This window comes from Anomaloglossus baeobatrachus, chromosome 8, assembly GCF_048569485.1.
Source record: "Anomaloglossus baeobatrachus isolate aAnoBae1 chromosome 8, aAnoBae1.hap1, whole genome shotgun sequence".
NCBI classification, from domain to species: Eukaryota; Metazoa; Chordata; class Amphibia; order Anura; family Aromobatidae; genus Anomaloglossus; species Anomaloglossus baeobatrachus.
This window is the reverse complement of record NC_134360.1, coordinates 236,544,256-236,571,024: the sequence shown is the minus strand read 5'-3', so window position 1 is coordinate 236,571,024 and position 26,769 is coordinate 236,544,256. Positions and strand designations below refer to the sequence as shown.

The 26,769-nt window shown below is 49.6% G+C and overlaps 1 protein-coding gene across 3 annotated transcripts in view; it reads left to right on the top strand.

Annotated features, from left to right (window-relative positions):
• Positions 1-26,769, top strand: part of FGGY (FGGY carbohydrate kinase domain containing) — a 298,106-nt gene that overhangs the window by 125,752 nt on the left and 145,585 nt on the right. For all 3 annotated transcript variants that reach the window (XM_075320405.1, XM_075320406.1, XM_075320407.1), the window contains exons 7-8: positions 594-722; positions 11,970-12,073. In XM_075320405.1, the coding sequence (XP_075176520.1) occupies positions 594-722; positions 11,970-12,073 (233 nt within the window). The remainder of the gene's footprint in view (positions 1-593; positions 723-11,969; positions 12,074-26,769) is intronic.

Sequence of the window (26,769 nt, the reverse complement as noted above, 5' to 3'; positions counted from 1 at the left end):
CATGTTCTACGTCTGTGTGTGCTGTATATGGGAGGCATCATAGTAGTTAGCCTTCACCTACTAGCTCAGACACAACTAAGATTTACAGATAGAACCTGTAGGGGTAAAAACGGGTGAATCGTGGAGGGTACAAGTCATATAATGGCTAGACTAGTGTTATTCATTAAGCCCACACAAGACCATTTATGTTAGAAAAGTCACCCAAAACAGCAGGAGTGACTTTAGTAGAATTGAGAAATATGTTTGTGCCATTTGTTGTTTTTTACCTAAGATATCCAATATAACAGGCTATCATACTTTTATAAACTTGCCACCAATATTAGTAAATATGGGCTATCCCACGTGTTCCGGAGCGGAGTCCAGCACAGCAGTGTCTTTGCACCATTACCTGGCAGGATATTTAGCGCCCCCTGTAGGATAAATGCTCTATGACTACTTTTCGTCCTCCAGTGCATTTTTGGGGAGTTAGCCCCCCCGTGCCGGTCATGTCAGCATTTGGTTGGGGGCCACTTTTTGGGACGCATTACAGGGAGATTCTGCTTTATTTCTCTTTATCAGTGTGAACTCTTGTTATTTTTCCTCCGTCTGCCCAGGAAACCGCGTTGTGTCTCCGGGAGTTTCAGTTGGGAATAACCTCACTTCACAAGCTGCCGTCGACCTTGGTCTGCCAGATGGGATCGCTGTTGCCGCTTCCCTCATTGACGCTCACGCCGGGGGGCTCGGTAAGTTTGGGCCAAAAAGGAGAAATTACACTAAGTTTTGCCAGAAGTAATCACTGCTATTCTTCATATGTCAGGATGTGATAAAAAACAGCCAGAAAGTCACGGGAACGGGGAAGGGGGCTCCACTGTATACAGCACAGGGCGTATACTGCTCCAATACAATATACTGGACAGATCCAGGGGACGGGGTAGGGGGGCTCCCCTCTGCGGTGATGCAGACTGTGTGTCCTTGAAGAAACAGTGAACAGTTGGAGGACAGTTCCTGAACAGTCCTCATGGTATACCCGAGATTTGCCAACCTATGCAGCTTCACAATCTATGCTATCCTCTGTCATGTATTTGATACTGTACTGCACACAGGGCCGGCCTTAGCCTGAATAGTGCCCTGTTCAAAACTGCCCTTTGGTACCCCCCTACTGATTTTTTTACCCACTTTCCCAGGAAACAAACGAGGACAGGAGGCCATTTTTTTTATATCCTAATAAAATTGATCTCTTCAAATGTACAATAAACTCCAAATTTGTGCTGGAGAATCTGCACCTCAAATCCACCACGTTTGATCTCGTTCTTTTAGAGGTCTTCTGATTTCAACCATTTATGCCGCATCCCTGGATATTACATCATGGATGGTACATGCGGATCTCACCTATGGGGTGCACATGTATCTGGAGAATGAGGCGCTGCTGCTCTTCGTACAGAGGTGATAAATATTCCTATACACTGCGCAGGTCGTGGCCCCATTGGTAGGATCAGCATCTACTATACAAATCCTGAGGATAAACGTACAGGATGATGCCAGATAATGCACGATGGAGACGGCGGCCGATGCTGCGTGTACTCTGGACTAAAAAGTCAAAAATACAAATGTTAAAGGGGAATGTGCGAAATTAGAAAAAAATCTCTGCTTTCTATGTAATAAAGAGTCCTCAGGTTGTATGTGTCACTGCCTCTCAGCTCCAATGACCTGAACAGACTGAGGTGCAGTACCACATACACACCATGAGGACGGGGGGGTGCTGTGTATGTGTCACTGCCTCTCACCTCCACTGACCTGAACAGACTGAGCTGCAGAACCACATACACACCATGAGGGAGGGGCCCTGTGTATGGAAGAACTATGGCATATATAATGTAACCCTTTTATTAATCAGTCTGGGATCACACCAGCTGGCAATGCTGCAAATAATTTTGTTGGAAAATTTGTAAGATAAATCCACGCCGAATCATGTGATATTCTGCAGAATTTCATAATTCATAATTCAGCTGCTGCAGAACATCATCATACACATCTCAATTGCTGCAGAACCTCATCATACACATTTCAGCGTCTGCAGATCCTCATAATACACCTCAGCTGCTGCAGAACCGCATAATACACATCTCAGCTGCTGCAGATCCTCATAATACACCTCAGCTGCTGCAGAACCTCATCATACACATTTCAGCGTCTGCAGATCCTCATAATACACCTCAGCTGCTGCAGAACCGCATAATACACATCTCAGCTGCTGCAGATCCTCATAATACACCTCAGCTGCTGCAGAATCCCATAATACACATCTGAGCTGCTGCAGAACCGCACAATACACCTCAGCTACTGCAGAATCCCATAATATACATCTCAGCTGCTGCAGATCCTCATAATACACCTCAGCTGCTGCAGAACCCCATAATACACATCTGAGCTGCTGCACAACCGCATAATACACCTCAGCTGCTGCAGAACCCCATAATAGACATCTCAGCTACTGCAGAACCCCATAATACTCATCTCAGCTGCTGCAGAACCACATAATACACATCTCAGCTACTGCAGAAATTGATAATACTCATCTCAGCTGCTGCAGATCCTCATAATACACATCTCAGCTGCTAGCGATCCATTACATTGACAGACCTTCATACCTACACTAAACCATTCCATGTGATGTGCAGACGTCAGTGACGCCATGTCACGTATGAGACTCCAATGATAAGTTCTCTGAAAGCTGATTCCTCCTGCACGACCACCGGGTGGAAGGAATCAGACACTGGCTCCATTATTGCAGTCGTGTATATTTTACTCTGATGCTGCCGAGTTTCAGATAAAACACATTTAATATTTGTCCGGGGACGATGCCACCAGGATGAGGAGCCCGGGAGGCCGGTCCCTGGATGCTTCTCCCTGCTTTGCTGCCCTGGACTGACCAGTGTCTCCCTGTGTGACATTCTGCACATTAGGCACATCCCCAAAGTATATAATATATGGCGCAGCAGGAGGCTCCTATACTAAGAAGTGGCTTCCACACAGCCTACTATTCACAGCAGGAGCCCCCACACAGCCTACTACGCGCAGCAGGAGCCCCCACACAGCCTCCTACGCGCAGCAGGAGCCCCCACACAGCCTCCTACGCGCAGCAGGAGCCCCCACACAGCCTCCTACGCGCAGCAGGAGCCCCCACACAGTCTGCTATGAACAGCAGGAGCCCCCACACAGCCTCCTACGCGCAGCAGGAGCCCCCACACAGCCTACTATGCACAGCAGGAGCCCCCACACAGCCTCCTACGCGCAGCAGGAGCCCCCACACAGCCTCCTACGCGCAGCAGGAGCCCCCACACAGCCTCCTACGCGCAGCAGGAGCCCCCACACAGCCTACTATGCACAGCAGGAGCCCCCACACAGCCTCCTACGCGCAGCAGGATCCCCCACACAGCCTACTATGCACAGCAGGAGCCCCCACACAGCCTCCTACGCACAGCAAGAGCCCCCACACAGCCTTCTATGCGCAGCAGGAGCCCCCACACAGCCTCCTACGCGCAGCAGGAGCCCCCACACAGCCTCCTACGTGCAGCAGGAGCCCCCACACAGCCTTCTATGCGCAGCAGGAGCCCCCACACAGCCTCCTACGCACAGTAGGAGCCCCCACACAGCCTTCTACGCGCAGCAGGAGCCCCCACACAGCCTCCTACGCGCAGCAGGAGCCCCCACACAGCCTCCTACGCACAGCAGGAGCCCCCACACAGTCTGCTATGCATAGCAGGAGCCCCCGCACAGCGTCCTATGCGCAGCAGGAGCCCCCACACAGCCTCCTACGCGCAGCAGGAGCCCCCACACAGCCTCCTACGTGCAGCAGGAGCCCCCGCACAGCCTCTTATGCGCAGCAGGATCCCCCGCACAGCCTCTTACACGCAGCAGGAGCCCCCGCACAGCCTCTTACACGCAGCATAAGGAGCCCCCACACAGCCTCCTATGCACAGCAGGAGCCCCCCCACAGCCTCCTATGCGCAGAAGGAGCCCCCCGCACAGCCTCTTACGCGCAGCAGGAGCCCCCGCACAGCCTCTTATGTGCAGCAGGAGCCCCCACACAGTCTCCTACGCGCAGCAGGAGCCCCCACACAGCCTCCTACGCGCAGCAGGAGCCTCCACACAGCCTTCTACATACAGCAGGAGCCCCCACACAACAGTAAAAACAGTAAAAACGCAGTGCTGGGACCGGAGGAGACAAGAAATTTACGACTCCTTACCTCCCTGCGGCGCCCCCCAAGAAGCATGGCCGACGGCACCCTGTGCGACCGCACAAGTCGCACATGCCTAAAGCCGGCCATGACTGCACAACTGTTACCCTTTGTGGCTGCTACGCCACTGCCTGTCACATATGCCTGACTTTTCCAGAAATATACATTGGGCACATAAAAATACTCTGCGCACACAACAATCTAATATATAAAGCTCTGTGTCTGTGTCTGTGTCTGTGTGTGTGTGTGTGTGTGTGTGTGTGTGTGTCCACTAAAGGAATCCGCACCATCGCATTTAAAATACAAAGTTTTGCACACCCACCTTATGTGACTCAGGGAATGTCATAGACTATGTTTTGAGGAGAAAATTTAACCCTGCACTTTACAGTTATTTGCCAAAAAAACCTGCCTCCATTAAAGTCAATGGAGCTGGGAAGGGATCTGTTATTATAGACTTCTATTATGGACAGAGAAAGAAACACACAGAGAGACACACACACACACACACACACACACAGAAAGAAACACACACACAGAAAGAAACACAGAAAGAAACAGACCGTCTGGTGCACGACTACGTGGACTACGGGTGCTGGATCACCACTTATCCTTATTTAGACATACACAGAAAGAAACACACAGAGAGAAAGAAACAGAGAAAGAGACACATACACAGAAAGAGAGACACACACACGGAGACACATACACACAGAAAGACATACATACACACAGGAAGAGACACACAAAAAGAGACACATACACTCAGAAAAAGAAACATAGAAAGAGACACACACATGTTGTTTGAGGTAATATATTGGCTGTTTTGATCAGGTGGCCTATAGCAACCAGTTACGAGAAAGAGAGCGAGAGATATCACAGACCAGTGCTGCTGCTTTCTAGTAAGTGTTTATTCTCACTCCAGTGCTGGATTCACAGCTATACTGGTCAATAATGCTCTAAAATATTCTCCAGCAGCATGGAACATATTGCCAAAGGATTTTGGGTCACAATGTAGTGGCCAGTGTCAGAAAGCTGGGATTGCGTCCTAGGGCAGGGGTCTTCCAGCAGGACAATGATCCCAAACAATTCAAGAAGCCCCAGAAATGGATGGAAACAAAGTGTTGGGAGAGTTCTGAAGAGGCAGCAATGAATCCAGATCTGAATGCCATTAATACCTGTGGAGAGATCTAAAAATTGCTGTTGGGAGAAGACGCCTTCAAATATGAGAGACCTGCAGCATACAGTATCACACAGGATAGAGTATGGCGGGCTTTGCACGTTGCGACATCGCAAGCCGATGCTGCGATGTCACACGAGATAGTCCCCGCCCCGTCGCAGGTACGATATTGTGTGATAGTTGGCGTAGCGAACATTATCGCTACGCCAGCTTCACATGCACTCACCTGCCCTGCGACCGTTGCTCTGGCCGGCGACCCGCCTCCTTCCTAAGGGGGCGGGTCGTGCGGCGTCATAGCGACGTCACACGGCAGGCGGCCAATAGCGGCGGAGGAGCGGAGATGAGCAGGATGTAAACATCCCGCCCACCTCCTTCCTTCCGCATAGCCGGTGGATGCAGGTAAGGAGATGTTCCTCGCTCCTGCAGCTTCATACACAGCGATGTGTGCTGCCGCAGGAACGAGGAACAACATCGTACCTGTCGCGGCACCGGCATTATGGAAATGTCGGTGAATGCAACGATGATACGATAACGACGTTTTTGCGCTCGTTCATCGTATCATCTAGAATTTACACAGTACGATGTCGAAAGTGATGCCGGATGTGCGTCACTTTCGATTTGACCCCACCGACATCGCACGTGCGATGTCGCAACGTGCAAAGCCGCCCTTAGATATCCCGGATCAAAGCTGAATTCCACAACTGTACTGGTAACAAAATGCAGAAAATACCCTTTCATCGCTCCTCGCTCTTCTTGTTTGTCCTGAGCGCTCTTAACTTTAGCCCAGTTACATATTCGTGGGAATAAAGTGAAATGATTGCAGTGTTTGGGGGAATTCTCTCCGGTGGGACCCTCGGTGAGTCTGGGGTCTGCTCCGGCTGAGGAGGTGCTGACAGCCTCAGGAAATGCTTAAATTGCAACCATTTTCCAATAACATGGAGGGGGGGGGTGCAGCGACAGGTACACACTGGCCCCACAGTCTGCGCTCGTCCGGCTCGCAGCTGCTCTTACGGCTCGTGTCGCAGTTAATCAGGTTTTTAGCCACAGCTGTTATACAACTGGTTCTCCATATTAATTGGGGGTTATAAAATGCGATGCTTATACAGCTGCCTCATTAAGCGCACTCCACCATTGTGTGCAATAACGAGGGCGCTGCAGCCCCCCGATCACATTGGGACAAGGGGTCACTAATATTGACACAAATCATGGCTGATACAATGGGTGATAATCCCATTGTTCATTTATATTATTACTATAAATATTATTTACATTTTAACCTCTTATATGTATGTGCAGAGTTTTTCAAACAGTTTTGGAGACGTGCACACTATGTCTTTTTCAGGCAGATTCCGCTGCAGAAACCACCTGAAAAGTTTATCAAAACACATTAAAAAAATAAAGTGAACATAAGCAATTCTATGTAAAAAACGACACGCTGTGCACATGTGACACACCCGCGTCGGGGCTGTGGGGCACTCGTTATATCGGGCCGCGGTTCTGTTTCTGGGACGCTTCGGTGGTAATGCCCGATTCCGTGACCCTGGCGGTGTCAGTCAAAAGGGAGATAATAGTTATTCGTGACGCCACCTGTGGTTCTCGTCCAGAGATAGCCGACGCTGCGGGATGGGACCTCTGGGGCAGATGGTGACGCAGCTTGGTTGGTATAGCTCTCCACAGGCTGAGATGGGCCCCAGAGCAGTTGGGAGTAGTAGTAGGTGATGGCGGGGGTTGCAGGACCGGAGGCGCAGGCAAATACCGGAGCGACACAAGGATGCAGTGTCAAGGTTTTTACTCACTGTAGCAGGTTCTAAGGTAACACACAGTCAGTGACCGCCTTTGGAGTGCTGGGTTCCACTGTGATGGGCTCCAGTCAATCCCGGGTAGTTCGGAGGTCAAGACCGGTGCACCTTTCTAATGTTCCTTCCCTGGTCATCTTCCTGCGCTGGCTTGTCTCTGGTGCCTTGCGCCCTCACACACAAAGCCCTGAGCCGGTGTCCACGGACCCTGTCGGGTGGCTTGACGCTCTATCCCTTGGCCCTATGTGGTCCCCTTCCAGCGGATTCATGTGAAGAGTTGGCTTTGGTACTCGATGTGTCCTCGGCCTCCGGTTTTACTAGATGAGCACGTTGGCTCTTCTCCTCTAGCCTAGGATCCCTGTCTGCGGCCAAGTTCTTCCACTCCAATATGTCATGTGGAACGAGGCCATGGTATTATGGCGCACGTCCCGTGGGCTCTAGGACCCCTTCTCACTTGTGCCTGGGCCGAACTGCACCAGCTCCAGACCACAGGTCTTCACTCCTCCACTGCTCCTTCCGACTGTCTCACGTTCTACAGGCTGCTCCCATTAACTAGACTCCAACCCCCAGGCTGGCCTCGGGCTGTCACTAGGCCCTTACCATAGTCTGATGAGGTGTTGCTGAGTGAGTGTCAGTGTTTTGTGTGCATACCGGTGGATGACCTCTTCCTTACCAGGGATGTGGCACCACACATCTGGCTGAGATGCAGTACCTCTGTGGCGACTGACGCCTCAGGGGCGCCACACATGTTCAGGATTTTAAACATCTTTTACATCAACACTGTCATTCAAGAAGGAGTGCACTGCAGCCAGCACCGATGCCAGGACCAGAAATGAAAAGTTTGCAACTTTCAAACAAACTTTGAGTTTCAATTTCCCACCATTTAGAAGATATCTTTTTGCTGTCATAGAATGCAAACACTTTTATTTATATACGTAGGCAGCAAACCTGTGCAATTGTATCCAATCTACACAGATGGAGTCAGAGTATAATCTGTGTGCTGTAATGGTAGGAGAAGTTATGGAATGCATTTCATTATTGATCCATACTCACAAATCACTGATGATAAAATCGGACAAATGGATAAAACCCTGATAAAACTCAGATTCAAAACACTGATGACAAACTCGGATGGGTGAATGAGGCCTGATACATTGTTGCAAACTGGGAAGTGAAACAGCTGTGTCCACATCTCCGCTGATGGCTGCACTGGCCGTGTACAATATAACTGCCTCCATCTATATATATAATTGCCTTATTCTGTCTGTCTGTCTTGCTCCAAAATGACGTCATTACAGGGACAACCGTCGCCACACCGCGCGCGCTAAAGAGCCTGCGACCAACGGCTCAGCTAACTGAACAGCCCGAACTACGGTCGGGAGGAGAGAGAGAGAGGTAACCGGAAATCCCCTGAGTGACTGCAGTGAGCCACGCGATCAGCTGTGCCGTTACTCAGGTGACCCGCGGCCACAGCTGCAGTCCTCCATCCGAGAGCTGTGTCCGCGGGTCACCTGAGTAACGGCACAGCTGACCGTGCGACTCACTTAAGTTGCTGCGTGGAGCTGATAGAGAGTGGTCGTGTTCTGCTGCCACTCCTGTCAGCTTCATGTAGCAGAGCTGAAAGCGTCGTGGGACCTCTGTGGATTACATCGGACCTGGAGGGCTATTTGGCGGTTTAATAAAGTGGTGAAAGAGGGTTTTTTTGTCTTTTATTCTAAATAAAGGATTTTTTCGGGTGTATGTGTTTATTTTCTTTAACTTACAGGTTAATCATGGAAGGTATCTCGGGGAGACGCCTGCCATGATTAACCTAGGACTTAGTGGCAGCTATGGGCTGCTGCCATTAACTCCTTATTACCTCGATTACCACTGCACCAGGGCAATTCGGGATGAGCCGGGTAGAGACCCGGGTCTGTCGCATCTAATGGATGCGGCAATTCTGGGCGGCTGCTGGCTGATATTGTTAGGCTGGGTGGCTCCCCATAACGTGGGGCTCCCCATCCTGAGAATACCAGCCTTCAGCCTTGTGGCTTTATCTTGGCTGGTATCAAAATTGGGGGGAACCGCACGTCATTTTTTTTTAATTATTTATTTTATTTTACTGCACAATATAAACCCGCCCAAAGGCGGCTGTGATTGGTTGCAGTGAGACAGCTGTCACTCAGCGTGGCGGCGTGTCTGACTGCAACCAATCATAGGCGCCGGTGGGCGGGGGGAGCAGGGAATACGAGATTGAATAATGAGCGGCCGGCATTTTCAAAAGAGGAAAAGCCGCCGGAGCTTTGTGACAGCCGTGCAGCGCTGCGCCCGTGATCGGTGAGTATGAGAGAGAGGGGGGGAGAGGGGGGAGAGAGACCATGAGTGATTTTAAACAGTTTTGATCATTCTGCTGGACATGCTGAGCATGCTCAGTGGAACGTGACGGAATTTGTCAGTGGATTCCGCCACTTAGCGCATAGCGGCGGAATCCGTCACCATAGACAATCATTAGACACCTTGGCGGATTCCAATGGAATCTGACAATGTGCGTTATTTTAACGACCCAAAAAACGCTACATGCAGCGTTCCCTCCGCCCGACGCTGCGTCAAAATAACGACTCAGCGTCGTCCAGCGGATACAACGCAGACACTTGCTTTACGGTGCGTCGTCAATACAAGTCTATGGAGAATAGCGCAGTGCGTTAACTGACTGCACTATTCTCCATAGCGGCAGATTGCGCTAAACGCAAGTGTGAAAGCGCCCTTACCCCGCAGGATGGGGGCACAGGTCAGGATGGTGGCTGCACCACGAGGGCGGCACATACCAGCATTGGGCCACATCACAGCATCAGCATATTTTTACTTAACTTTCCACTGTTCATGGCCTTCTCTCATTACAAGCCATGGACATCATTACACATTACACTCATCTATTAAAACTGTTCCTTCTGTTGTTTGTCATTTTAAAACCAATAAACAATTATAAGAATACTAAATTAAACCGAACCCCTCCAGTCCATTCATTACATTATTATTCAATCTACTACCTACATACACATTCTAGACTACCCGATACGTTACAATCGGGCCACCTTCTAGCATATAAATAAGAGTGTTCTCATTCAGTGACAGCAAGCAAATATCTTGAAAATGGTCATAAACTGAATGACTAAAATATATTACAAACCTGCAGAAATTTGTATTCAGTAATTAGATTTGATCCAGAGAACTAGTCTGATAGCTGAATGTGGAGTTGGGAAAGAATTGTTCCCATATAGTGTCTGTCCCGTGCGGTTTTGGCCTTCCTCTGGATCAACATGTTAGGCTATGGGTTGAACTTGATGGACTTAAGTCTACCATCATTCTTAAAAATGATGAAACTGTAATGTATTTTCATCATAAATTAGTAAAATTGCAATGTGTTTGTAAAATCAAATTTGCAATTAATTTACCTCTAATTACAATTTTTCTCCATTCTCAAGAACATACAGATATTTAATTTTATTATTCGTTGCCAAATTAAAAGACCAGAAGTGCAGCACTTTTCTTGCTATAAGGCTATGTGCGCTCATTGCAGATTTGCTGCAGAATTGGTGTCTGCTAAAGTACCTTATTCCACATTCTGACTTCTCTAACTGTAAAGAAACCTTTGTACCTGCAGGAATCGCGTTTAATCCACTGCATTGAATGTACACTGGTCCTTTGGAAAGAATAAGACTATGTGCACACTTTGCAGATTTGGTGCAGAATTGGTGTGTCTGCTGATATTACCTTATTCCACAGTCTGACTGCTCTAACTGTAAAGAACCCTTTCCTTTGTACCTGCAGGAATCGCCTTTCATCCACTGCATTGAATGTCCACTGATCCTTTGGAAAGAATAAGGCTATGTCCGCACTTTGCGTTTCTGCTGCTTTTTAGGTGCGTTTTGAGAAGCACCTTTTTCGTGCCAAAAGGCATGCGTTTTGATTTCACAGCAAAGTCAATGGAAAATGGGGATTTCTAGTCCGCACTTTGCGTTTTAAAACGCTGCGTTTAATTTCCATATTTTGTGGCAAAAAACCATGCGTTCAAAGAAGCAGCAGGTCAATTGTTTTTGCCATTTTGGGTGCGTTTAGAACTGCAAGTAGGAGAACGCAAAGTGCGGTCTTAGCCTAAGACTATGGGTGCACGCTGCAGATTTAGTGCAGAAATTTTCTTGATCAAATCTGCACCTTTGGGCAGTAAAATGCCCCCAAAAACAATGCGTTTTTTAGTGCGTTTTTGGTGCATTTTTCGCATGCTTTCTTTCATGTGTTTTTCTTAATGAAGTCAATGGGTGGAAGGGCTAAAAAATGCAGGAAAAAATGCACCAACAATTGATTTCCTGTAGATTATTTTCTGCACCAAAGCTATGTGCGCACAACACTTCAGGATTCTCTTTGACTTTGCTGGGATAAGGATAGGATGTGCCAAAATCTGCACCAAATCTGCATCACAAATGCACTGTGCACACACAGCCTAAAGCCTGTAAGCTCTGCTGGATCGGGCCAGCTTCAACACTGGAGCTGTAGACATCAGCCAGGATTGCCAAGAAGCCAAAAGGAACGATCTTTTCATGGGTCCCACTAAATCAGAACATGTCACTATCTCACAAAATAATCAAACTTTAGCTTTTCTCTTTTCTTATATATTATTTATATGGCTTTTAGATTTTTATTTTTGTCTAGTGGTAATTTATATATTTTTTAGGCTAGCCTCCATATTTTACTATATAACATATCAGAATTGCCATTTTCATGCTCCTTTATTTCCTCGATCAGGAGTGATCGGTGCCGATGTGACCGGATACAACCTGCCCTGTGAAAACGAGCCGATCACGTCCCGGCTGGCATTGATCTGCGGAACGTCCTCCTGTCATATGGCGGTCAGTATCTATAATAATTCCTCCTCTATTGTACAGCGCCGTCCCCGCGTCCTCAGTTCACCTCCACAAAACTCTACAGAGACATCTCCTGAGTTTATAAAATGTGGTATTTATGTCTGAAAACAAATGGAGCGAGAAGCCTCAATGTCCTGGATCGCTGTCTGCTATACAACATTTTTATATAAATATGGGGACAAGAAAGGACAGAGAGCAGAAAAGCCCATACAGTCTCTTATAGAAAATATGTAAAAATTAAAGGGAAAGTCCAGAAACAGCTGCATTTAACATCAGCGACAGAAGAAACATCGCTACACTGTATGGTGCCGATATTTCATACATAGAGTTTAATTAAATATCTTTATTGCTGATGTATGTGAAGCGTTATGGAATTAATGGCGCTATATAAGTGAATAAATATTATTATTATTATTATTATTACATTTTATAAATGTTCCTCCCATCAGATGGAGCACTGATTGAATATTCTCTTTTCTGGGGGAGAAGCTTCTCTATGGCTCAGTGTTGCCCCCCGCTGAGTAATATACTATGTGTAAGGAGTGGGGGAAGGGAAGTGACAACTGATGTGAGTGCATTGCTGATGTCACTTACCTAAATGGTCCCTGTGCTTATAGATAACCCATTGTGTAGTTATATAATACGACGACAATCTACAAATAACTTTATTTAAAAATGTATATGGTCTTATTAACAACAAAAAAATAATTCCTAAGTAGCAATTCCTGGGTGTTTGCCTTCTATGTAACTTTCCATACACTGCCTGTTGTCAAATGCAATCCAACATTATCAGCAAAGATGTCAAAAAAGATTACAGGAAGTGGGGGCGAAGTATTATTTTATCTACAGGAAGTGGGGGCGGGGTTTTTTATCTACAGGAAGTGGGGGCGGGGTTTTCTTTTATCTCCAGGAAGTGGGGGTGGGGTTTTCTTTTATCTACAGGAAGTGGGGGGCAGGGTTTTCTCTCTTTACAGCAAGTGAGGTCGGGTCTTTGTTTCTCTACAGGAAGTGGGGACGGGTCTTTATCGCTCTACAGGAAGTGGGGTTTGTTTGTTTATTTCTATCCACAAGAAGTAGGGCTGAGGTTTTTTTTTTCCTCATGATAGAAAATGAGGTGCCTGTGTGGCGCCCCTGACCTGGTCAGGCACCACTGAGTACTGCACCCATGCTGGGGACAGTACAATACAGGTAATCCAGAAGGCTGACCGGGGTGTGGAACACAGGCGCATAGTGATCAGGTCTCACACATGTACCCATGAGAGGACCCCTGGGGATCCCAGGAGGGGGAAAAGCCTTCACCTTCACTGGAATAGTGGAGGGGGCCAAAAGCCTCCATCTCCTCTCAAGGGGTGTGGTAAGAGAGTCTGGTTGCTAGGTGGCGTAGGCAGGCACAAAAGGGAAAAGAGAAGGAGGAGTAAAGAGTCTGCAGCAGAGTGTGGAGGAGTGAGGAGCAGGAAAGTGAAGCTCAGACAGGAGCAGGAGTGAAGGTCCCAGATGTGAGCCGGTTCAGAGCAGAGTCCAGGGAGCTCCGAGGAGAGCTGACCCCTTCCCCTGGGCTGCTGTAGTCTGACAGCGTCCGCGCAGTGGCTACCGACGGGGGAGAACGGTCAACTAGGAGGGCTACCCGAAACCCATCTCCAGCTAGAGAGAGAGCACAGAGTGGGAAGTAAGGAGACTGCTGGAGAGTACCAGGCCCAAACGGGCGGCAGATCCCGAAGCGGAGATAGATCCAGCTTTCTTTTGCTAAACCTGCCGGTGTGGGGCTCTCAAAGCCCACGCCACAACACCACAAAAGCCGCAGCCACGTAGCCACAGTTAGGGCCCATAGCTCACAGGAGGCAAGAAGCTGGAGTGATCTGGCCCAGGCAACAAGCACACGGCAAACGAAGGGGAGTGAGGCTTCAGCAACTTCCCTGGGTGACCCCCATAGGGACTCAAAGTCGGGGTCACTCCAAACCACCAAGGGCTAAGGAAGGCGAGTTAGTAGTCACCCTCACAAGTCAGCCTGAAGGACACCTGGTTCCCGCCTGGTTCATCCCAGCTACGCCCGGGTTACTCACCCTGCCACCTGAAGTGAGTAAAAACCCTGAAAGACATTCTGCCTGTGTGGAGTTATTCTGCGCCTTGTGGTACTACGCACCTACACAGGGCCCTGGGGCTTGCCTCGCTCTCAGGGGGCTATTCCAACTAACTGCACTCACCATCAGCCCCAGGCGTCCCTCAACCTGCAGTGGCGGTCCCCCACTGACCGCAATACTGAGAGTGGCGTCACGACAAGAAGAAGATCTCCTACCTGTGACAAGATCCAGCCGAGTGGAGTCCCTGAAGGTAATGCACCGACACAACACCTCTGGGGCTTCACATCTGGCGTCACGAACAGGATAAGGACTAGACCTGTTCAGACAGGTGACCATGTGCCTGGGCGGTCCGCTTGGAAAATTGGAAGCGCCGCCATATTGCCACCATGAAAAGCGCGCTGAAAAACAACAGCAGCCCGCGCTGGGAGAAGTTACCGCCCACGAAGAGGTGTGGCTACCCAGAGATCCCCTGCAGAGTTCTGACCTCGCTTGTGAAGAGAGCGGAAGCGTCCAGAGACGTCGGGACAGAAAGGGAGCCAGAAGCCTGCTGCTGGGAGAGGAGCTGCTGAAAGAGGCAGAGCGGAAACTGAACAGCTTGCTACTAGAGGCAACGGCGAGTCCACAGCTGGAGAGTCGTGCAGAAGAGGGCGCAGAAGAAATGGCGTCTGACCGCAGAAACCCAGAACCGGGCTCCGCTGCCTGGTGGTATCGGGAGCTGGCCCAGTTCTGCGACCGACTGGAGACTCGGGTCGTGGAGCAGATCAGAGAAGAACGCATGGAACTTCTGGAGATGGCTGCCGCGGTTCAGGCCTATGAAGGGGGAACCGCACGACGAGTGCCAGACCGGACGGCGACGACTCAGACCCCGATGCTGCCACCGATGGGTGAGTCCAGTATTATCCCTGCCGGCCCGGATGCCCCGACCCCTGCTGCCACGCCCGCGGTCCCTGAAGAGGCGCCAGGCGCGGCGACGCTGAGCCAGGCCGCAGCCACGCCAGGTGCGGCCCGCCAAGCCCCGGCCGCCGCAGCGATGCCCTGCTCGGCCCGCCAAGCCCCGGCCGCCGCAGCGATGCCCTGCTCGGCCCGCCAAGCCCCGGCCGCCGCAGCGATGCCCTGCTCGGCCCGCCAAGCCCCGGCCGCCGCAGCGATGCCCTGCTCGGCCCGCCAAGCCCCGGCCGCCGCAGCGATGCCCTGCTCGGCCCACCAAGACCCGGTCCCTGCAGCGACGCCCAGCCCAGCCTGCACAGATCCCATCGCAGCTGCGACGCCGATCCAGGCCGCCGCCATACAGGGCGCGGCCCGCCAAGACCAGGCCGCCGCCATACAGGGCGCGGCCCGCCAAGACCAGGCCGCTACCATGCCAGGCGCGGCCCGCCAAGAGATTGCATCACCATTTTCCCCGGCCTGCAAGGCCAGAGCAGACACCGCTCCCCAGTCCAAAGAGGTCCCTGCTGGAAAACCCACGCTGGGGGAGGACCCCGCATACTGGCAGCTGAAGGCTGACATGGAGGCCAAGTTTCCACAATGGTTGGTGGACCAGTACATGCTCCCTCCGCATACCCCCAAGAGGATTCCGACAACCCCTGCAGCAACCACGTCAAAGAGTCCCCCGCCTGGGCCTGTTGAAGGAAGTTCATCCCCAGCACCGCCACCACAGGGGTGCCAAGAAGAACTAAGGGGGAGAGGAGGCCAGGAAGCTGAGGAGCTGACTCAGGAGCCACCAGCAGTGGATCCATGCCCAGAGCCGGAGATGTTGCCATATTCCCGCTGGGATGAGGAAGACCTGACACCTTCTGCTGAGGAAGATCTGCCCCAAAGCCTCACCTGGGAGCTTGTAAGCTGCACCTCGCAGAATCCAACCCGCAAGACACGGCGCCGTAGCAGAAACCAGTTGTCACCTGCTCCGCCATCCCCAGAGCAAAGAGATGACATAACGGCCAGAGACCTAGAAGAAAAACGGTCCCTGAGAAGAGCCAAAGCACAGGTCAGAGGACCCCTTTGTAGAGGAGTAGTGGAGGACTTCAGCCTAAAGTCAGGATACGGATTCATTGTTGCACCTGGTATGGAAGAGTAGAGGAATCTGCATAAAGTAAAGCATACAGCAAGTTAAAGTTTTGAAAAGTTGGAAGTTTTGCAACGTTTACGTTTAAGTATGTGCCCACATAAACTTGTGTGAGAAAACCATAAACCTTAAGGCTATGAACTGGCTATAGCCACAAACTCTCGCAGTGTAAATAGTTACACCAGAGGGCACCACCACCACCAGAGTCAGCCTGTTTAGGGGCTTGGCTCGTCTGCAACCAGGAGGAGCCCGTCCGTATATAGGGCCTTGGCTCGCCTGCGACCAGAGAGCATGCCTGTTTATGGGGCCTGGCTCTCCACCACAAAGAGGGTACCTGGTCAGCACCAACTGTGGAGGCCGCCTCTGCATCCTGCCAGAAGAGGCTGAAGGCGCGGATCCACCAAGCCAGGTATACCCTGAAACCACCAGCCCATGAAAGCCGCCTCTACATCCTGCCAGAAGTGGCTGAAGGCGCGGCCAACGGGAGAGGCAGATTGGAGGAAAGGTCTGGGGAAGTAGATGGCCCAGATCTGGTTACCAAAAGGACCGGTGACCTGACTCCTGAAAGGGTTTGGGGGGGTTAACGGACTTGTGGGTGGAGGGTGGTGATGTATGGTACCTGGTGCTTTTAAAATGTTTTACATGTTTTAATGTTTTATGCATTTTTAAAATGTTGTCTTGCAGCCCGAGGACGTGCTGGTGATAACTAAGGGGGAATGTGGCGCCCCTGACCTGGTCAGGCACCACTGAGTACTGCACCCATGCTGGGGACAGTACAATACAGGTAATCCAGAAGGCTGACCGGGGTGTGGAACACAGGCGCATAGTGATCAGGTCTCACACATGTACCCATGAGAGGACCCCTGGGGATCCCAGGAGGGGGAAAAGCCTTCACCTTCACTGGAATAGTGGAGGGGGCCAAAAGCCTCCATCTCCTCTCAAGGGGTGTGGTAAGAGAGTCTGGTTGCTAGGTGGCGTAGGCAGGCACAAAAGGGAAAAGAGAAGGAGGAGTAAAGAGTCTGCAGCAGAGTGTGGAGGAGTGAGGAGCAGGAAAGTGAAGCTCAGACAGGAGCAGGAGTGAAGGTCCCAGATGTGAGCCGGTTCAGAGCAGAGTCCAGGGAGCTCCGAGGAGAGCTGACCCCTTCCCCTGGGCTGCTGTAGTCTGACAGCGTCCGCGCAGTGGCTACCGACGGGGGAGAACGGTCAACTAGGAGGGCTACCCGAAACCCATCTCCAGCTAGAGAGAGAGCACAGAGTGGGAAGTAAGGAGACTGCTGGAGAGTACCAGGCCCAAACGGGCGGCAGATCCCGAAGCGGAGATAGATCCAGCTTTCTTTTGCTAAACCTGCCGGTGTGGGGCTCTCAAAGCCCACGCCACAACACCACAAAAGCCGCAGCCACGTAGCCACAGTTAGGGCCCATAGCTCACAGGAGGCAAGAAGCTGGAGTGATCTGGCCCAGGCAACAAGCACACGGCAAACGAAGGGGAGTGAGGCTTCAGCAACTTCCCTGGGTGACCCCCATAGGGACTCAAAGTCGGGGTCACTCCAAACCACCAAGGGCTAAGGAAGGCGAGTTAGTAGTCACCCTCACAAGTCAGCCTGAAGGACACCTGGTTCCCGCCTGGTTCATCCCAGCTACGCCCGGGTTACTCACCCTGCCACCTGAAGTGAGTAAAAACCCTGAAAGACATTCTGCCTGTGTGGAGTTATTCTGCGCCTTGTGGTACTACGCACCTACACAGGGCCCTGGGGCTTGCCTCGCTCTCAGGGGGCTATTCCAACTAACTGCACTCACCATCAGCCCCAGGCGTCCCTCAACCTGCAGTGGCGGTCCCCCACTGACCGCAATACTGAGAGTGGCGTCACGACAAGAAGAAGATCTCCTACCTGTGACAAGATCCAGCCGAGTGGAGTCCCTGAAGGTAATGCACCGACACAACACCTCTGGGGCTTCACACCTGTTTGTTTGTTTGTCTTTCTATAGGATGTTGAGGTGGATCTATGTTTCTTTATAGGAAGTGGGGACGTCTTTTTCTCAATACAGTATGTTGGAGAGGGTTTTCATTTCTCTACAGGAAGTGGGGGCGTGTCTTTGTCTTTTTCCAGGAAGTGGGGCCGGCCTTTATCACTCTACAGGAAGTGGGGCCGGCCTTTATCACTCTACAGGAAGTGGGGCCGGCGTTTATCTCACTACAAGAAGTGGGGCCAGCCTTTATCACTCTACAGGAAGTGGGACTGGCCTTTATCACTCTACAGGAAGTGGGGCCAGTCTTTGTCACGCTACAGGAAGTGGGGCCGGCGTTTATCTCACTACAAGAAGTGGGGCCAGCCTTTATCACTCTACAGGAAGTGGGACTGGCCTTTATCACTCTACAGGAAGTGGGGCTAGTCTTTGTCACGCTACAGGAAGTGGGGCAGGCCTTTATCACTCTACAGGAAGTGGGGCCGGCCTTTATCACTCTACAGGAAGTGGGGCTGGCTTTTATCACTCTACAGGAAGTGGGGCCAGTCTTTGTCACTCTAGAGGAAGTGGGGCCGGCCTTTATCACTCTACAGGAAGTGGGGCCAGTCTTTGTCACTCTACAGGAAGTGGGGCCGGCCTTTGTCACTCTACAGGAAGTGGCGCCGGCCTTTGTCACTCTACAGAAATGGGGCCGACCTTTGTCACTCTACAGGAAGTGGGATGGGTCTTTGTCTATCTACAGGAAGTGGGGCCGGCCTTTATCACTCTACAGGAAGTGGGGCCAGTCTTTGTCACTCTACAGGAAGTGGGGCCAGTCTTTGTCACTCTACAGGAAGTGGGGCCGGCCTTTGTCACTCTACAGGAAGTGGGGCCGGCCTTTGTCACTCTACAGGAAGTGGGGCCGGCCTTTATCACTCTACAGGAAGTGGGGCTGGCTTTTATCACTCTACAGGAAGTGGGGCCAGTCTTTGTCACTCTACAGGAAGTGGGGCCAGTCTTTGTCACTCTACAGGAAGTGGGGCCGGCGTTTATCACTCTACAAGAAGTGGGGCCAGCCTTTATCACTCTACAGGAAGTGGGACTGGCCTTTGTCACTCCACAGGAAGTGGGGCCGGCCTTTGTCACTCTACAGGAAGTGGGGCCGGCCTTTGTCACTCTACAGGAAGTGGGGCCGGCCTTTATCACTCTACAGGAAGTGGGGCTGGCTTTTATCACTCTACAGGAAGTGGGGCCAGTCTTTGTCACTCTACAGGAAGTGGGGCCGGCCTTTGTCACTCTACAGGAAGTGGGGCCGACCTTTGTCACTCTACAGGAAGTGGGATGGGTCTTTGTCTATCTACAGGAAGTGGGGGCGGGTCTTTGTCTCTTTACAGGAAGTGGGGGCGGGTTTTTGTCTCTTTATAGGAAGTGGGGGTGGGTCTCTGTCCCCCTAGGATGTTGGAGGGTCTTTGTTTCTTTACAATGCATTCTGGGAAGTAAGGAAAATAAAAGTTCCCGTACTTTCAGTGCTGGGAGAATGCTGGTGAACAGGACCACTCATTAATCAAAGGTGGAAGGCAAGTTACAGAGCAGAAAAAGTGGGCCATATTTCCAGGCCATATTAGACTGATATATACACTAAAAGCAGTTTTATCTTGTTGTGGGATGAGTGCAGAAAGACCGTGCATTTTTCATAACATGTTTAGATAAAGGTTTGCCATTCAGCAATCATGGAAACCTGTCACCGGTCCCGTGGTTTCTGTAACACAATACTGACTGTTTGTCCCCGAGCTTTCCAAGGATCAGATACAACTGAAGGTGTCCTTACATCACACCCCTCCGTGCGTCGGCTGAGCCTCGCAATCCCTGCTGTCAGCGCTGGCAGCGGAGCAAGGTGTCGATTCTTCCCATCTATCATTACTTGGAGATTAACAACATGTTTTAAATCTCCAGATAAAATCATTACCAGCCCCGTACAGGAGGCGGCCATTGTGTTTCCGTTTCACACCATTATCCGGATCTCTGAGCTCTGTCAGTGAATGGAAACATTATTTTCATTAATCATCGTAGACGATGATCATTTTATAAATATTATTGATACAAAAAGAAGTGATGGTGCAAAATATCGGAATTAGGACTATGCGCCAATTTTAGGTGCACGACTTGAAGATCATAAAGTCACATTGCAACATTGTAGCCAATGATTGTCACTGTGGTCGGATTGCGGCAGTAGACGGTCACCGTAAATCTAATCCATACTTCTCCTTTAAGAAACGTTCTTGCCATTATCTATAAGTTTCCTATAGGACCAGTCATTTTTATCCAGACCGTGTCGGCCCCCAGCGTGATAATGGACGCCGCGGCACTCACTCATGCGTAGGTGTCTGAGTATTGAGTATCTGCTTGTTTTTGTCTTGCCGGAGTTTGGCGCAGAAATGAAGACGGGATTGTTCTGCAGCGGATTCCCAGACATGAGTGAAAGTCACAGAACCATGTCCACTCCTACTGCTGCACTAATTGTAATTACCAGCGATACGTGCACCAGGAGCGTCTGACGGGGATTCGCGCTCCGCCATGTGGAACGTAGCGCCGCATGCTCACAGCTATCCACTATTTGTACAGGGGAAAGCCGCCCCCTGTCACTTATCCTACAGATTTCAGGTCCCGTGATCCTGCCACTGGACCGCCACTGATTGCAGCTAATCAATGGATCCCTGGATGACGGCATTTTCCTCCACGGCGGGATGATGTTTATATTCTGATATGGAAAGGATAGAAGCCTGAACGCTGCAAGAATTTAATACCACAAATTCATACACTAAACATAGGATAAAAACTAATGGCACCTTCATGGCATGGCTCATATACAGTCAGAAAAACTAAGTACACCCCCTTTGGATTCTATTATTTTGTATAGCAGGACATTTTTATATATTTTTTTTTAAAACAAAAGCATCTGGTCCTTATAAGATTTTAAAGGATCGCTCCAGCGTTTTATTTTTTTTAATTTCACCTCTGGAGTAGCGCTTTAAATCTAAGTCTGTCGTCTTCATCCTTTTCCAGCGCTGCTCCGCGCGGTCTCCAGTGTTTCATGGAGGCACCGGAGGTCACAACCCAATAAAAGTCTATGAGAGCCTCATTCTGGCATTATACAGGTTTGGTACTTGCGTACTCATACTGACCTGGATAGTCGTCTTGCAAAGTCAGTTTTTAGGAGAGCCCCCCGCCGTCTTCATAATTCAGATATTCATGATGGGTTTACTAACAAACAAAAAATAATCATATCTATCAAGTGTAATTAGAGTTAGGGTAGCTCCTTAATTCATATATTTATAGACAGTTATCAGGCAAGCCGAACTTACAAGGCATAAGTTCAACATTTCCACTAGTGACCCCATAACAACATAAGACAAGAAGTGTTGTCATAGGGATTATGGAACACCAGGATGGTGCTTAATAAGTAGATAATCCTATGAAAACTTTCTTCTTTCTGAATCTCCAGTTTGTAAAACCTATTTTATTAAACATTTCTAAGCAATTCTCAATATAAGGAGTCCTGTGTTCAGGATCACCATCTCTTGGTCCAAGTACAAGTTACAAAAAGCATCTCTCCCTGGAGGACCCGCCCTGTTTGACGGGAATGGACATGTGTGTGTGGGAGGGCCTAAAATGTATGGCCTCTTGGTGGTATATATATATACATATGTGTGTACCGTATGTATGTGCTCTGTATACGTGTGTGTGTATAAATATGTGTGTGTAACACAGTATTTGTATTACCGTACATACTATACTTACGCCCCAGCAGCACGCCCGCTGTCTTGGGGTTATATATGACTCCGATCTCTCCTTCGCTCCCCACATTCGTTCACTTGCTCGTTCATGTCATCTCCACCTCAAAAAAATCTCGAGAATTCAACCTTTTTTTTACCGTTGACTTTGCAAAAACTCTTACTGTCGCTCTTATTCATTCTCGCCTGGACTGTTGCAACTCTCTACTAATCGGTCTCCCTCTTACTAAACCCTCCCCTCTCCAATCCATCTTGAATGCCGCAGCCAGGATCATCATATTCCTGTCCAGCCGCTACACCTTGTGCCAGCCATTGCACTGGTTACCCATCTGCTACAGAGTCCAATATAAACTTATCACTTTCACTCACAAAGCTCTCCACAGATCTGCAGCACCCTACATCTTATCCCTCATCTCTGTCTATCACCCTACCTGTGCCATCCGTTCTGCTAATGACCAAAGATTGACATCCTCTATAATCCAAACCTTTTCCTCCCGTCTCCAAAACTTCTCACAAGCTGCATCAACCCTCTGGAATGCTCTACCCAGAACAATTTGATTAATTCCCAATATCCACAGTTTTAAGCGAGTCCTTCTTCCAAATCTGGTCCTTTTTTTTCCACAAATACTGACGAAGAGCTTCACGATTGTCCCACCAAGCCGCAGCTTTTTAAACCGCTAGAATTAAATGATTTAGTCCGGGACTTGGCAGTGGCAGTGAGTACTGTATGCTCCAGTGCCTGGAGGTCATTCTGTACACTTGAGGGAAAGTTATGAGAATTTAGCCTTTATTCTCAAGAAACCTAACTACGAGGACTAAGGATGGTCAATATGAGGTGATCTGAAAGTTCTCCCTTTGCTCCTTGGGCAGCAAGAAGGACACACAAAGTACTCATGTGTTTTGTGTGATGGCATAGCCTGGATAGGACTCATCACTGGTGCTAAAAAAGTTGGCCAACAAGAACATCTTTGCACCCTGGACTCAAGAAGATAATTGTGGAAAGTTTAGTTGATCCCACTAAAGTTCTCCTGCTACCACTCTATCATAAATAGGTTGTCCCCTACTTTTACATTGATGGCCTATCCCTAGGATAGGTCATCAATGTCTGATGGGCTGGGGTCTGACACCCCAAACCCCCGCCGATCAGATGTTTGTGGTTCCGGTGGCAACAGCAGGCAGCCGGAAATGCTCAGTTTTGGAGCTACTCTGTCTTCTGATAGTGACCGCTGCCAGGTACTGCACATCCGCCTCCCATTCAGATCAATAGGAGGCGGATGTGCAGTACCCAGCCATGTGTTGTCCTTGGGGGGATTGAATCCAGGACCCTAGCACTGCAAGGCTGCAGTGCTAACCACTGAGCCACCCTATGGTGCAATAGGAGCGCTTTTAGGGCTCCACTTTAAACTGTTACCCAGGGACCCACTTTGTCTAAAACCGTCCCTGTATTCCACTATTTTCTGATTATGCCGCCATATAGTGTCACATACCCTTATGAATTAGATGGATATTGATGCACTTTTGTTACAAGCGCGGAGGGGCACTACAAATCCAGCACCACACGGGTTACACAGCAGCATTGACAGAATGCTTCAAACTGAAGACTGGCACTAATGAATTACCCGGGGAAGGCTGGGTGGCACAAATTAAGAGGGAATTTATTTGGCTTGGACTAGTGACTGGAGTTCTCAGCCAAAATACAGTCTAGTAGTTAACAAGAACATTACATAGCTCTGATGGATATGGGAATCGCTCAATATTTTTCTTCGTTTTTCAATGTCCAGGGAAAGGGGGGAGCACCTACAATGTGACCAGCTGAATATACATACCGGCCTCATATAGGGTATCCATATAATGTACAGTACCTACCGTACCTGCATTCATTAACAGAAATTGCAAATGCAAGGAGAAAGTCAGGGAAGAATGTAAATCACAGGAGGGATAGACGCGTTACTGATCTGCACATGATGGAAAAATGGAAACAACATATCAAAAACCTCTCAATTTATTCAGTCTGGAGTCTGAGCCACTTGCAGAAATCCCAGCATTTCTAGCCTCGGCTGCCATCACTGAGGTTACTGATGGTCGTCTGAGACAAAAGTGGTTCCGGCCACTGTATATTATGCCACTCCACCATAATCCTGGGATTATGACTGGTGTGACGTTCCTTCGTGAAGGCCTCGTCACGGCGTTGCCCACGTGGTCTCCAGTATAATCTTCAGCTACCATTGCATAATATACAGTGGCCGGAACCCTCTAGTCGTCATTTCAGGTGCACTAACAGCTCGGCGTTAAATTGACTTGGTGGTGGAACCAGTGGTACAGCCATTTCTCCAAAGTATCTCAGTAGCTGTTTTTCATGACAGCACCAGGCCATATGTTTCTTGTGGTACTTTGAGGAGCTTGTGTGGCCTACACGTGCTCCATGGCTGCACCATCTCCAGACTTGTCTCCCATTGTGTACATCTCCATGGCTGCAGCATCTCCGGACTTGCCTCCCATCGCGTACATCGCCATGGCTATAGCATCTCCGGACTTGTCTCCCATCATTTACATTTCCATGGCTGCAGTATCTCCAGACTTGTCTCCCATCGTTTACATCTCCATGGCTGCAGCATCTCCGGACTTGTCTCCCACCGTGTACATCTCCATGGCTGTAGCATCTCCGGACTTGTCTCCCATCGTGTACATCTACATGGCAGTAGCATCTCCGGACTTGTCTCCCATTGCGTACATCTCCATGGCTGCAGTATCTCCAGACTTGCCTCCCATCGTTTACATTTCCTTTCCATGGCTGCAGTATTTCAAGACTTGTCTCCCATCGTTTACATCTCCATGGCTACAGCATCTCCGGACTTGCCTCCCATCGCGTACATCGCCATGGCTATAGCATCTCCGGACTTGTCTCCCATCATTTACATTTCCATGGCTGCAGTATCTCCAGACTTGTCTCCCATCGTTTACATCTCCATGGCTGCAGCATCTCCGGACTTGTCTCCCATCGTGTACATCTCCATGGCTGCAGCATTTCCGGACTTGTCTCCCATCTTGTACATCTCCATGGCTCCAGCATCTCCGGACTTGTCTCCCATCGTGTACATCTACATGGCTGTAGCATCTCCGGACTTGTCTCCCATTGCGTACATCTCCATGCCTGCAGCATCTTCAGACTTGTCTCCCATCGCGTACATCTCTATGGCTGCACCATCTCCAAACTTGTCTCCCATCGCATACATCTCTATGGCTGCACCATCTCCAAACTTGTCTCCCATCGTTTACATCTCCATGGCTGCAGCATCTCCAGACTTGTCTCCCATCGCGTACATCTCCATGGGTGCAACATCTCCAGACTTGTCTCCTATCATGTACATCTGGATCATTGTTCGGCAATTTCACAGGAGCTGACAGCAGCAGATCTTGATGATTTTCCAAAGTGCACTCAGCACGGCAGATCATTGGTCAGCCGACCATAACTAACCTCACTGATAGCGTCCAAGACTGAAAGTGCCAGGATTTCTACATGTTGTGCTCATACTCCATACTGGAAAAAATCAAGAGGTTTTGAGACTTTTTGCACAAAGAAAGATGACTTTCCAAAATGCAAATTACATGTGAAGGTTCTTTACAGGTACTGAACAAGAAGGGAATACTTGAAGGCTTCCACTGTAAGGTTTTCAGAACTTTGACTGCTGCTCTGGAGTATACAGATGTCTGTTGTCAGGTGTCAGAAAAACACATGAAACCATTCGGGGAGGCTGAGGCCATGTAACCTGACAGCCAAATGCGGGCTCTTACCTAGACTGGGGTCCATTAGGTGCAGCCCAACGAGTTGTTAAAATTAAGGGGATGTCTTCCAAGCAGAGATGGGCAAACCCGAACTGTAGAGTTTGTGGTTCATGCCGAACACGGCATGGACTTTTAAAAAAAAAGTTCATAGTTTGGATGCTTTACGTATGCTACTTCATCGAGCATCTGGGTTCTCGGGTACACTCGGTACTCGGCCCAATGCGAACCACTTGCAGCCTCTGAATGGGTCCCACTGGGGGTAAAAACATTTATGGATGTATGGTGTCCAAAAAACAAAAATGCCCTCCCTCCCCCGGAAGTGTCTGTCTATGGCCGAAGAGCCGAACTACCCAATCACTGATTTCCATTGAGGTTTAGGCTCCGGGATCAAGTCCGGGTCCCAAACTGAACTTTATCTCAAGTCTGTCTGAACCTGGCGAAAACGAACTTCCACGGGTCCAATCTCTAGTTGCTAGTACATGAGTTATCCTGATGGCTCCACCATTATTTCATGGACAGCACAACTCCGAGATACTGTATGTCACAAGTGATGCAAAAGAAGCACAGGGGCATAGAAGTACCGAAAAAAAACCACACTAATTGGATTGCACCAAGCATTTGGCCTTTGCAGCCCCCAAATTTAAAGGGCTTGTCCGCTGAACATATTCTCAGAGAATGAGCCAACTGGGACTCACAGCTGATCTTACAGGGCAAACCTGCAATAAAGCTGTATAGAGGGACATGTCCTCGTTTCCAGGTACTTGATAGTTGTTTCAGATTCGTAGATGACGGCACGGAGTGAAAGGGACCTTTCTTATGGTCTGATGGGGGTCATTAGTGTTCGGTTAATATTTCCCAGGATCCATAAAATGAAGGAGGGGAGGGGTGTTCATTAACACTTCTAGTTTACTGTCGCGGCTGAGTTTGTGGTCAGGTCGGTGTTGGACTAATCTGACGGCAGGTAGAGGGGGTTCTGCATCTGCGTTACAGAAGCACCTTTGTGCAACTCCTGGGAAAGGGAAG